Consider the following 15,000-nt stretch of genomic DNA (forward strand, 5'->3'; position numbering starts at 1 on the left):
CGAGTGGAGAGTGTGCATGAGTGGAGAGTGTGCATGAGTGGAGAGTGTGCATGAGTGGAGAGTGTGCGAGTGGAGAGTGTGCGAGTGGAGTGTGTGCGAGTGGAGAGTGTATGAGTGGAGAGTGTGCGAGTGGAGAGTGTGCGAGTGGAGAGTGTGCGAGTGGAGAGTGTGCGAGTGGAGTGTGTGCGAGTGGAGAGTGTGCGAGTGGAGAGTGTGCGAGTGGAGAGTGTGCGAGTGGAGTGTGTGCGAGTGGAGAGTGTGCGAGTGGAGTGTGTATGAGTGGAGAGTGTGCGAGTGGAGAGTGTGTGAGTGGAGTGTGTGTGAGTGGAGTGTGTGTGAGTGGAGTGTGTCACCTGAGTGTCCGTGTCCAGAGTAAACAGCTTCAATCTGGTCTCACTGTGCATCTTGGACTCGATGGAACTCTAACACAAACAAAGCATAAATATTCAAACCACCGAGGGTCAAAGTTGAGGCTAAAATGCAACACGGTACGGTGTGTGAAATAAACACCAAGTAAGAGTGTCACTGAATTTCACATTATAGCACAGTAGCCTGATGTAGTGATGAATCAGTGCTGCGTTAAGTCCTGCTGGGTGGGGGAGAAAGTCTCAGCTGCCAGAAAGGAAAGATGGAGAGAGAAAGACTGTAGTGCAGTCACAGTAGTTAAAAGACGTGTGGTAATGTAGTAGTGAAGTATTGTAGCAGTGCTGTATTGCAGTAGTGCAGTGATGTGCAGTAGTGTAGTGGTGCACTAGTGTAGTAGTGCAGTGGTTAAAAGATGTACATTAGTGCAGTAGTGTAGTATTGCAGTAGTGCAGTAGTATAGTAGTGCAAAGTAGTTAAAAGACGGGCAGTAGTGCAGTAGTGTAGTAGTGCAATAGTGCAGTGGTGCAGTACTGTAGTGTAGTAGTGCAATAGTGCAGTGGTGCAGTACTGTAGTGTAGTGCAGTAGTGTAGTAGTGCAATAGTGCAGTGGTGCAGTAGTGTAGTGTAGTGCAGTAGTGTAGTAGTGCAATAGTGCAGTAGTGTAGTGTAGTGCAGTAGTGTAGTAGTGCAACAGTGTAGTGGTGCAGTAGTGTAGTAAAGTAGTGTGGGGGTAGTAGACACTTAAGCAAGTTCTGATTCTTCTCACTTACACACAGTTCTTCACAAGTACAGTAGTCAAAAGACACCTGCAACAGTGAGAGATTATGGTGGTGTGTGTGTGTGTGTGTGTGCGTGTTTGTGTGCGTACTGCGTACGTGTGTCAGATGTGTGGAGACTAACACACATATGTGCATCTGTATCAGGATGCATGTGTGTGTGTGTGTGTATGAGTGTGCTCATGCTACCTGGAAACTGTCCTGAAAATTCCCTGGGGAGGTATCTGTTTTTCCAAGGTCATCATCTATAAACATAACAAAAAAATTTGCAACTTAGTAAACAACATACAACAAACAATAACAAGAACTGTCATCATAATAGGAGAAGCCGCAGTGGCGTGGCCTGTAGACTGCAGTGGCGTGGCCAGTCTGTAGACCGCTGGGGGAGGCCATACAGGTCACGTATGCTCTGTGTGTGTTCTGATCACGTTCGTGTTTCTGATCGTGCGCGTGTGTTCTGATCGTACGTGTGTGTTCTGATCACATTCGTGTGTTCTGATCACAATCGTGTGTTCTGATCGTACGTGGTGTGTTCTGATCACGTTCGTGTTTCTGATCGTGCGCGTGTGTTCTGATTGTACGTGTGTGTTCTGATCACATTCGTGTGTTCTGATCACAATCTTGTGTTCTGACCACAATCGTGTGTTCTGATCGTGCGCGTGTGTTCTGATCGTGCGCGTGTGTTCTGATCACGTTCGTGTTTCTGATCGTGCACGTGTGTTCTGATCACGTTCGTGTTTCTGATCGTGCGCGTGTGTTCTGATCACGTTCGTGTGTTTTGATCACGTGCGTGTGTTCTGATCGTTCGCGTGTGTTTTGATCACGTGCGTGTGTTCTGATCGTTCGCGTGTGTTCTGATCACGTGCGTGTGTTCTGATCGTTCGCGTGTGTTCTGATCACGTGCGTGTGTTCTGATCGTTCGCGTGTGTTCTGATCACGTTCGTGTGTTCTGATCGTGCACGTGTGTTCTGATCGTGCACGTGTGTTCTGATCACGTTCATGTGTTCTGATCGTGCACGTGTGTTCTGATCGTGCACGTGTGTACTGATCACGTTCGTGTGTTCTGATCGTGCACGTGTGTTCTGATCGTGCACGTGTGTTCTGATCACGTGTGTTCTGACCACTGGACATACAAGCACACACACATTCATGCACACACACTCAGACAACTGCTTTTATTGAACATGAAGAGACACAGGGAGAATTTATCAGGGACTGCCAATTGACCGAACCTCCTTGTGTTTGAACTGTGGGAAGAAATCGGAGACCCCGGAGGAACCCTCACAGACACAGCGAGAACATACAAACTCACACACACATACACAGACACACACACACACACACACCGTCGTGCTGCTCTCCATTTCGGCGCTCCTGCAGGACCTGCTCGGCGCTGCAGTGGAGGGTTCTGTTGAGCGTGGTGATCCAGTCTTCCATCTCACCCTCACTGTCGGCCGCCAGCACATACGAGCTCTTATCCTGCATCTTCAGCTCGAAGGCAAAAACGCCGCACCTTACTGTTCTGCAGCAGGGACACACACACACACACAAGTTGTGTTAATTACAGGAACACACACTCACAGGCACTAATACACAGTTCAGGTTGGGAGTGGTGATGACCTCTGTCACAAATAAAAAGACACAAAAAAACACAATGTACAGTATGATGGGAAGGCTGGAGGTTCTTCCAGTCCAGCCCATTAAGACCAGTAAAGCGCAGCGCACACACACACACACACACACACACATACACACACCGCGCGCACACACGTCAGCATTCAGCTCTCCTCAAATTACACACACTGGACTTCAGGTCTCCTTCTGTCATGAGACTGAAGCTATGAAGGTGGTGACGGTTTACCTGCACGACCCCCGTGCAGGAGTCCCAGGAAGATGCTCCCTTTGGGTTCTTTAGAGATCTTCTCATCTTTATAAAAGTTGAGATTATACGAGCCATCCCCCAGCTGAGCTAGCTGGAAATATCTGCGCTTGAAAGACTAGAGAAGGAGAAAGAGAGAGAGGGAGAGAAAGAGAGAGAGGGAAGTTTGTTTTACATTACTTGTGTTTATCTGTAACTGCTTTGTGCTTTGGCAATGCAATATGATTCTTTCATGCCAATAAACCTCATTTAGATTGAATATTGAGAATTAGAAGAGAAAGAGAGGGAGGGAGGCAGAGAGAGAGAGAGAGAGAGAGAGAGAGAGAGAGAGAGAGAGAGAGAGAGAGAGACGGAGAGTAAAACAACTGCTTCGCACATTCTAAATATACTACTGGTGAAGTTCGTGAAGCTGTGTGTGTGTGTGTGTGTGTGTGTGTGTGTGTGTGTGTGTGTGTGTGTGTGTGTGTGTGTGTGAGCTTATGAGTTCTCACCCTCAATTGTAACACTAATGGCACTGTTCATATTGCCCTTGTAAAGCCAGCCATGTTTGGATACACCCCCTTTCTGAGATCCCAATGACTCTGTATCCTACATAGAAAAGACAGAACCCAGTCACGTACACACACACACACACACACACACACACACACACACACACACACACACACACACACACACACACACACACACACACACACACACACACAGAGTTCACATGGTGAAGGTTCTTAATAATGAAACACAAAAGCTTTGTGGGAAATGTAGTAAAGAAGCAGGTGACAACCCACATGGCAGCGCCTGCTCTCACCCTCACTAATCAGGCTGTCGTCTAGTACTTAGACTGTAAGACAGCCACACACCAAGACAGACAGACAGAACCTAAGCTGTCTGTCTGCAGCGCTAGGCAGTTCTACTGGTAAAGGGGAAAGTCTTTCCCTGTGGTGAAAGGAGGGGAAGTCTTTGCTGTTCTCGTCATCGGACCAAGTGACTGGCAAATCAAACAGGAAGTCCTGGTTTTGGAGAAATGCTGCTTTTCACCGCAAACGGGACTGGTGCCAGACGACTCTCACAGCCAGACGGCCGTCTCATCTCGTCCCCTGGCTGTCTGAAGTGTTCCACAGGGGCGTGGAGAATTACCCTCGTCCATGTCTGCATCCTCATCGACCTCGAACACATGAGTGGGCAGCTTCTCCGGCCGGGGCGGTAGACTGCGGGACACCACCACACGCATGAGATTTCACAATTGCAAAACATAGGAATTCATGTGTCCTGCTGGACTAGCTCTGATTTTGTGTCCTGCTGGACTGGCTCTGAGTGTCGTGTCCTGCTGGACTGGCTCTGAGTGTCGTGTCCTGCTGGACTGGCTCTGAGTGTCGTGTCCTGCTGGACTGGCTCTGAGTGTCGTGTCCTGCTGGACTGCTCTGAGTGTCGTGTCCTGCTGGACTGGCTCTGAGTGTCGTGTCCTGCTGGACTGGCTCTGAGTGTCGTGTCCTGTTGGACTAGTTCTGAGTGTCGTGTCCTGCTGGACTGGCTCTGAGTGTCGTGTCCTGCTGGACTGGCTCTGATTTTTGTGTCCTGCTGGACTGGCTCTGAGAGTCGTGTCCTGCTGGACTGGCTCTGAGTGTTGTGTCCTGCTGGACTGGCTCTGAGTGTCGTGTCCTGCTGGACTGGCTCTGAGTGTCGTGTCCTGTTGGACTAGTTCTGAGTGTCGTGTCCTGTTGGACTAGTTCTGAGTGTCGTGTCCTGCTGGACTAGTTCTGAGTGTCGTGTCCTGTTGGACTAGTTCTGAGAGTCGTGTCCTGCTGGACTGGCTCTGAGTGTCGTGTCCTGCTGGACTGGCTCTGAGTGTCGTGTCCTGCTGGACTGGCTCTGAGTGTCGTGTCCTGCTGGACTGGCTCTGAGTGTCGTGTCCTGCTGGACTAGTTCTGAGTGTCGTGTCCTGCTGGACTAGTTCTGAGTGTCTTGTCCTGCTGGACTAGTTCTGAGTGTCGTGTCCTGCTGGACTAGTTCTGAGTGTCGTGTCCTGCTGGACTGGCTCTGAGTGTCGTGTCCTGCTGGACTGGCTCTGAGTGTCGTGTCCTGCTGGACTAGTTCTGAGTGTCGTGTCCTGCTGGACTAGTTCTGAGTGTCTTGTCCTGCTGGACTAGTTCTGAGTGTCGTGTCCTGCTGGACTAGTTCTGAGTGTCGTGTCCTGCTGGACGGAGGTGGTGGAGTGCGTTGAGAGGTAGACCTGCACTCTGAGTGTTGAAAGACTCGTTCCTGGTTTGGTTGAAACTCTCAGTATGAGCACAGTCAGAAGGCAGCATAAGGCATATGTGTATATGTGTAGACAGTAGACACACACACCCCCATGCACACACACACACCCAAATACATACTTTCTGAAGGACAATAGATTTTGGCATTCTCTAACTGTATATCTTAACTCCCCCAACCCCCCCCCCCCCCCCCCCCCCCCCCCCCCCCCCCCCACCCTCTCTCTCCGAGGCTGTCAGAGCTCTTACTTAGGCAGTTGACGGAAATCTCCAGAATAACTATCATACTTGTAGTTAATCACATGCCAGTCAGAGTTGTAGGTTTTAATGCACTGTGGGAAAAACAAGACAATAATTATTCAGCATTTATATACATGGATGCTCTTCATATATATTTACAGTACACACACACATACACACAAACACACACACGTGTATCTCCTCGTACGGCAACCTGACAGTAACAAGACCAACAGACCAGCATTCAGGGCTCTGACCTTCCTAACAGGATGAGGTGGAGATTACAGCCTCTCTTTCTCTCTGTTCAAATATGACTAGCTGACTGAGACAGACAGAGAGAGAGAAGGGGAGAGAGAGAAAGAAAAGGGGAGAGAGAGGGAGGAGAGAGAAAAGGGGGAGAGAGAGGGAGAGAGAGACAGGGAGAAAGAGAGGGAGATAAAGACAGGGAGAGAGAAGGAGAGAGAGACATGTAGAGAGAGAGACATAGAAAGAGAGGGAGAGAGAGGGAGAAAGGGAGAGAGAGGGGGGGGATGATGATGTGAGTAGGCAGAGTGAACTCAGCATCCACAGTTTGAATTTCTTTTTCATTTAATATTGCCATGAAAGGTACACAGACCACTGTGTAGGTACACAGACACACTCCTACCATTATCATAACAGTATCATATCACTCTGTAGTCCACACAGACACACTCCTACCATTATCATTAACAGTATCATATCACTCTGTAGTCACACAGACACACTCCTACCATTATCATTACAGTATCATTTCACTCTGTAGTCACACACACACACTCCTATCATTATCATTACAGTATCATATCACTCTGTAGTCACACACACACACTCCTATCATTATCATTACAGTATCATATCACTCTGTAGTCACACAGACACACTCCTACCATTATCATTACAGTATCATATCACTCTGTAGTCACACAGACACACTCCTACCATTATCATTAACAGTATCATATCACTCTGTAGCCACACAGACACACTCCTACCATTAGCATAACAGTATCATATCACTCTGTAGTCACACAGACACACTCGCTACCATTATCATTAACAGTATCATATCACTCTGTAGTCACACAGACACACTCCTACCATTATCATTACAGTATCATTTCACTCTGTAGGTCACACACACACACTCCTATCATTATCATTACAGTATCATATCACTCTGTAGTCACACAGACACACTCCTACCATTATCATTACAGTATCATATCACTCTGTAGTCACACAGACACACTCCTACCATTATCATTAACAGTATCATATCACTCTGTAGCCACACAGACACACTCCTACATTAGCATAACAGTATCCATATCACTCTGTAGTCACACAGACACACTCCTACCATTATCATTAACAGTATCATATCACTCTGTAGCCACACAGACACACTCCTACCATTAGCATAACAGTATCATATCACTCTGTAGTCACACAGACACACTCCTACCATTATCATAACAGTATCATATCACTCTGTAGTCACACAGACACACTCCTACCATTATCATAACAGTATCATATCACTCTGTAGTCACACAGACACACTCCTACCATTATCATTAACAGTATCATATCACTCTGTAGTCACACAGACACACTCCTACCATTATCATTAACAGTATCATATCACTCTGTAGTCACACAGACACACTCCTACCATTATCATTACAGTATCATATCACTCTGTAGTCACACAGACACACTCCTATCATTATCATTACAGTATCATATCACTCTGTAGTCACACAGACACACTCCTACCATTATCATTACAGTATCATATCACTCTGTAGTCACACAGACACACTCCTACCATTAGCATAACAGTATCATATCACTCTGTAGTCCACACAGGACACACTCCTACCATTATCATTAACAGTATCATATCACTCTGTAGTCACACAGACACACTCCTACCATTATCATTAACAGTATCATATCACTCTGTAGTCACACAGACACACTCCTACCATTATCATTACAGTATCATATCACTCTGTAGTCACACAGACACACTCCTACCATTATCATAACAGTATTATATCACTCTGTAGTCACACAGACACACTCCTACCATTAGCATAACAGTATCATATCACTCTGTAGTCACACAGACACACTCCTACCATTATCATAACAGTATCATATCACTCTGTAGTCACACAGACACACTCCTACCATTAGCATAACAGTATCATATCACTCTGTAGTCACACAGATACACTCCCACCATTATCATAACAGTATCATATCACTCTGTAGTCACACAGACACACTCCTACCATTATCATTACAGTATCATATCACTCTGTAGTCACACAGACACACTCCTACCATTAGCATAACAGTATCATATCACTCTGTAGTCCACAGGTACACAGACACACTCCTATCATTATCATAACAGTATGATATCACTCTGTAGTCACACAGACACACTCCTACCATTAGCATAACAGTATCATATCACTCTGTAGTCACACAGACACACTCCTACCATTAGCATAACAGTATCATATCACTCTGTAGTCCAGGGCTCTCAAATTTTGGATTCATGTCAGAGTGTGAGAGTTGTTGACGGGGTATGGCGAACGTGAGTTGTTAAGCGGGGGTGGGGGGGTGGGGGGGGTGGGGGTTGGGGGGGGGGGGGGGGGGGGGGGGTTTGTATATCGCGATCGATCGCCAGTGGAGGGCGACATAGATATGGATCGGAGGTAAATAAACTAGATTTTTTTTCTCGCCGTGTGAAATCGGAAGTGTGGCGTGTGAAGACGGTCAAATGCGTGTGTCACACGCTCAAGTGCGTGAGACTTGAGCCCTGCTGTAGTCACACACACACACACCTACCATTAGCATAACAGTATCATATCACTCTGTAGTCACACAGACACACTCCTACCATTATCATTACAGTATGATATCACTCTGTAGTCACACAGACACACTCCTACCATTGTCATTAACAGTATCAATATCACTCTGTAGTCACACAGACACACTCCTACCATTATCATTACAGTATGATATCACTCTGTAGTCACACAGACACACTCCTACCATTATCATTACAGTATCATATCACTCTGTAGTCACACAGACACACTCCTACCATTATCATTACAGTATGATATCACTCTGTAGTCACACAGACACACTCCTACCATTATCATTACAGTATCATATCACTCTGTAGTCACACAGACACACTCCTACCATTATCATTACAGTATCATATCACTCTGTAGTCACACAGACACACTCCTACCATTATCATAACAGTATCATATCACTCTGTAGCCACACAGACACACTCCTACCATTATCATTACAGTATGATATCACTCTGTAGTCACACAGACACACTCCTACCATTATCATTACAGTATGATATCACTCTGTAGTCACACAGACACACTCCTACCATTATCATTACAGTATCATATCACTCTTTGCACTGCCATAGATTCAGCTGCACCATTCGCCACTGTGGCGGCCCCTCTACATAAACACCACACCCAGTCTTCCTGGAACCAGCACCCTCCACACCAGTGATGCTGATCTATGTGCTTATGATCATTTAATAAGAACCATGTGTCTGGGGGGGAGGGGGGGGGGGGGCAATGGGCCAGCACACCCGGCAATGGGCCAGCAAACTCCACAACGGGCCTGCAGCTGCTCTGCTGATGTCATCAGTGAGAGGAAACATTATTTACATGTGGGAACATTATTTATAAGCGGAAACATTATTGAAATGTGGAAACGTTATTTACATGTGGAAACATTATTTACATGCGGTTTGTTTACCAGGAACAATTACACAGATGTACATTAGCACTGCGTGATTTAGCGCCCACACACACACACACACACACACACACACACACACACACACACACACTCTCTGACACTGGACCCCTGCTCTCAGTGCAGGTGTAGGCATGTTGTGGGACCCAGAGTGACGCTCTCACCTCCTGGACGAAGAGGATGGATGCGATCTTCTCTGCTTCTGTGGGGGACCGTGGACCACAGCGTCCTTCCTTGACGAACCACAGTCGCCATCTGCAAACACACACGCTCAACGTTGCCAGGGCAATAGTCGTGGGCTCATGTTTTCCCATCAGGCATTGAGGCATGTTTAAACAGGCAGCCTATCAGAGCCTTCACAGGTCAAGCAGCATGTAATAAGAGTATAACTGGAGTATAACTGGATTATAACTGGAGTATGACTGAAGTATACCTGGAGTATACCTGGAGTATAACTGACTGGAGTATAACTGACTGGAGTATAACTGACTGGAGTATAACTGCAGTATAACTGCCACACATACATGAGACATACACACAACAGATTTATATCCTCACTCAATCCATGGCAACTGGGTGTGTGTGTGTGTGTGTGTGTGTGTGTGTGTGTGTGTGTGTGTGTGTGTGTGTGTGTGTGTGTGTGTGTGTGTAGGTATAATTCTCTAAGACCACTGTTGAAGTGAGCAGTGAATTGTATATCAACACTGGGAGATTGTTAGTGAGAGTCTCTCTCTCTCTCTTTTGCGTGAGACCAGGGTGATCAGGGCGGCAGTGGTTATGTTCATCTCAGCTTCACAGTGTCACGTAGGGCAACGCCCCCTCTCGTAGCTGTCACTCTGGGTTCCCTTGTGTCTGTGTTTCCGTGCCTGTTTCTCTCGCCCCGCTCGTTTGTCTTTGTGATTCCTTGTTTATTACCACGCCCTCGTTATTACCGTCACCTGCCCCTTGTTTAATGTCATTGTATTTAAGTCCCGTCATTCCCCAGTCTGGGATCCGTGGTTTTGTCTACTTTGTCTTTCCAGTTTGTTCATGCTGTTGGTTTGTTCCTGTTTGCCGTGAGTTCTGCCGTGTTGTTTGCGTTTTGGTTTACCCGTCCTCCGTGAGTTTTGCCTGCCCTTCCGTTGTTCGCCCGCCTCGTTGTTCCCCTTGTCTGTTATCATGCCTGTTTACGTTTCATGTCTGGATAGCCTGCACGTTATGACCCCTGCCTGTACATACGACTCCGAGTTCGGTATTCCCATGAATAAATCTCGCTCATCTCAGCGTTTGTGTCCGTCTCCTCGCCCCGTTGCATATGCAACGTTACACACAGTCACGTATGTGATTCATAAAGCACACACTGGATCATGTTAACACCCTGCATATTGAGACGAATAACGTGACAACGAGCAACGGTGTGCAAAGGGCTCTAACGGCGTGCCTCTAATGGCTACACAGGGCACTGCAGCCCAGCAGTGCTTCTAGAGTTCACCTGAACAACACATGATGACACCTGCAGAGTGGCCGGTTGCTGTGAGCACGCTTTTTATCTGAGTCCATCTCTGTATCTCTCTCTCGCTCCATCTCTCTCACTTTATCTGTCCAACCGTGTTTCTCTCTCTGTCTAATTCCACCTATCTCACACACACACACACACACACACACACACACACACACACACACACACACACACAATGAAGAAAAATAAATAAATAAATCCAATGAGACAATAAACTCAGCTGGTGTACTGAAACCCTCTCATAACGGGATGATGCTGTAACATCGTTTGATGGCTCTAGAGGGAATTCTGGAGCCTGTGAGAACACACCGCGTGGCCCTGACAGCTCGGGGCTGACGTGTGTTTCTGTGAGACAGAGCCAAAGTCCACAGACTCCTGCAGGAAGGCTGTAGTACAGCAGCTGTGCTAACACGTCACTCAATGATATGCGCTCAAAACATCTAAAGACTGAAAACTCACTAAGGTGTGCTCACACAGCACCGCCATTCCAACATTAAAGATTAAACTGACTGTTTCAAGTTTAGAAACCCAAGCACAGATAAAGATGATGGACGGACGGATGGATGGATGGATGGATGGATGAAGGAGAGATAGGGAATAAACGTGTGACCTGAAAGTCGTCGATGGGGAACTGCAGCATGTCTCTATGCACGTCACTCAGGATCTGAGTCTTCCTCTGCACCAGCACACTCTCATAGTCCAGCGGCTCCATCACCTTCGGCTTCACCTGGACAAGCACACAGACACGTGACATCACACTCTCATACAGCACTGTCAGACACGTGACATCACACACTCCAATACAGCACTGTCAGACACGTGACATCACACACTCTCATACAGCACTGTCAGACACGTGACAACACACTCTCATACAGCACTGTCAGACACGTGACATCACAGACTCTCATACAGCACTGTCAGACACGTGACATCACAGACTCTCATACAGCACTGTCAGACACGTGACAACACACTCTCATACAGCACTGTCAGACACGTGACATCACACTCCAATACAGCACTGTCAGACACGTGACAACACACTCTCATACAGCACTGTCAGACACGTGACATCACACTCCAATACAGCACTGTCAGACACGTGACATCACACACTCTCATACAGCACTGTCAGACACGTGACAACACACACTCTCATACAGCACTGTCAGACACGTGACAACACACACTCTCATACAGCACTGTCAGACACGTGACAACACACACTCTCATACAGCACTGTCAGACACGTGGCATCACACACTCTCATACAGCACTGTCAGACACGTGACAACACACACTCTCATACAGCACTGTCAGACACGTGACATCACACACTCTCATACAGCACTGTCAGACACGTGACATCACACACTCTCATACAGCACTGTCAGACACGTGACATCACACTCCAATACAGCACTGTCAGACACGTGACATCACACTCCCACACAGCACTGTTAGACACGTGACATCACACTCCCACACAGCACTGTCAGACACGTGACATCACACACAACACTGTCAGACACATGACATCACACTCCCACACAACTGTAAGACACATGACATCACACTCCCCACACAGCACTGTCAGACACGTGACATCACACACTCTCATACAGCACTGTCAGACACGTGACATCACACTCCCACACAGCACTGTTAGACACGTGACATCACACTCCCACACAGCACTGTTAGACACGTGACATCACACTCCCACACAGCACTGTCAGACACGTGACATCACACACTCCCACACAGCACTGTCAGACACGTGACATCACACTCCCACACAGCACTGTTAGACACGTGACATCACACTCCCACACAGCACTGTCAGACACGTGACATCACACACTCCCACACAGCACTGTCAGACACGTGACATCACACACTCCCATACAGCACTGTCAGACACGTGACATCACACACTCCCACACAGCACTGTCAGACACGTGACATCACACACTCCCACACAGCACTGTCAGACACGTGACATCACACTCCCATACAGCACTGTCAGACATGTGACATCACACACTCTCATACAGCACTGTCAGACACGCGACATCACACACTCTCATACAGCACTGTCAGACACGCGACATCACACACTCCCATACAGCACTGTCAGACACGTGACATCACACTCCCACACAGCACTGTTAGACACGTGACATCACACTCCCATACAGCACTGTCAGACACGCGACATCACACACTCTCATACAGCACTGTCAGACACGCGACATCACACACTCCCATACAGCACTGTCAGACATGTGACATCACACTCCCACACAGCACTGTCAGACACGTGACATCACACACTCCCACACAGCACTGTTAGACACGTGACATCACACACTCCCACACAGCACTGTTAGACACGTGACATCACACACTCTCATACAGCACTGTCAGACAGGTGACATCACACTCCCACACAGCACTGTCAGACAGGTGACATCACGCACTCCCATGACCTAATTGATATGTCGCCTTGGAGATTATGGGAAAAGTGTGTGTGCATGTGCGTGTGTGTGTGTAAGACGGCACGTGAATGAGACAGAGAGCGAGAGATGTACATGAATGAGCATTGTGATTCATTGTACCAGGCACAGTATGCACATAAGCTTTCTGATGGCTACTGTGATTGGCTACAACCAGCAGCAGCAGGCACTGCTGACCAATAGGAACACAGAAACACATTTCTCTGACAGGCCCCATTGTGACCTGAGAGCTACATGCAGCCTTGAGTCATGGAGCTGTAGGACAGATGCTGCCTGTACTCACACCAGGACGATGCTCTTCTGGGAAAGGAAGATCCTGACAGTCACTTACTCACTCTATATCTCTCACACACACACACACACACACACACACACACGCACACACACACAAAAAGTCTTGACCTGTGGGCCACAGTCCTCTGTAGTGTGTTTACAAGTGAACAAACACAGAGAATGCAACAAAGACTCCATGACCATTACCACAGAGTCGATGCTGGAGTTGTAAAGGTTATTTCACCACCAATGCCACGCATCAGCCCTTTCGTCCGCAATCGAGGGTTGTTGGGTTGTTTATTTTACAAAGTTTCATTTTTTGATTACCTGGGTGATTTTTAAAGTCACCTTCTGTCTACAGTGCACTATTTAAAGTATGTGCATTGTAGACAGAAACAATGCAGACAACAGCAGTGTTAAATGAGGGTTCCTTTAAATTCAGCAGTGTTAAATAAGGTTTCCTTTTTATTTATTTTTATTTATATCCTTTTATTTATTATTACATTGTAGTTTTTGTTTTGTTGTTGTTGAAAAAATTTTATTGTAGTTTAGTTAAGTCACAAAGCAAATCATCCAACAAGAGCATAACATCGGCCAACCACTCTGTGTGTGTGTGTGTGTGTGTGTGTGTGTGTGTGTGTGTGTGTGTGTGTGTGTGTGTGTGTGTGTGTGTGTTTGTGAGGCATGTTCCTGACTGACAAAAACAAAATACTGCTAAAACTGTCAAAGCAAAAGATCTTCACACAGGTTCAGATACTAATGCTTAGAGCAAATTTTCATTCAATTTCAGAACATCTGGGGTGTGTGGGGTGTATACTTGGTCTAGTTGCATACACCCTACATCACCCATGCCAACACACAGAACTACATCACCCATGCCAACACACACAACTTCAAACAAAGCCACCGTGAAGCCAATGAAGGTTTTTGGCTAGTGTTAGGGGCAGACAGCGCACACAGACATGACTTTTCTTTGTTAAACAAACCAATGTATGTTTTACAATATAAACTTCACACATATATACACACTCTCTCTCTCTCTCTCTCTCTCTCTCTCTCTCTCTCTCTCTCTCTCATCAGCTGGCTTACATAAGGAGGAACACAAAAACAAGGATCTAATTAAACTGGAGTGTCCTCATGCTAAAGGGAGGTGCCAACTATCTTCACATTATGAACCCTGTGCATTTCACGCTCGCTCGCTCGCTCACTCACTCAAACACTCACTCACTCAAACACTCACTGACTCACTCACTCACTGACTCACTCACTCACTCACTCACTCACTTTCTACTCTTACAGGGTCCTGTTTCACACCAGCATCCTGTCTTATAAGAATACAGGGCAG

The 15,000-nt window shown here is 46.9% G+C and overlaps 1 protein-coding gene across 1 annotated transcript in view; it reads right to left on the reverse strand.

The window, feature by feature from the left end:
• dock9b (dedicator of cytokinesis 9b) overlaps positions 1-15,000 on the reverse strand; it is a 65,078-nt gene that overhangs the window by 28,900 nt on the left and 21,178 nt on the right. Inside the window, 12 exon segments of the mRNA XM_077015912.1 lie at positions 354-422; positions 1,332-1,387; positions 2,489-2,645; positions 2,647-2,664; positions 3,004-3,027; positions 3,029-3,141; positions 3,516-3,608; positions 4,159-4,229; positions 5,526-5,608; positions 9,527-9,571; positions 9,573-9,617; positions 11,471-11,587. Coding sequence (XP_076872027.1) covers positions 354-422; positions 1,332-1,387; positions 2,489-2,645; positions 2,647-2,664; positions 3,004-3,027; positions 3,029-3,141; positions 3,516-3,608; positions 4,159-4,229; positions 5,526-5,608; positions 9,527-9,571; positions 9,573-9,617; positions 11,471-11,587 — 891 coding nt within the window.

The sequence above is a fragment of the Brachyhypopomus gauderio genome, chromosome 8 (genome assembly GCF_052324685.1).
Source record: "Brachyhypopomus gauderio isolate BG-103 chromosome 8, BGAUD_0.2, whole genome shotgun sequence".
NCBI lineage: Eukaryota > Metazoa > Chordata > Actinopteri > Gymnotiformes > Hypopomidae > Brachyhypopomus > Brachyhypopomus gauderio.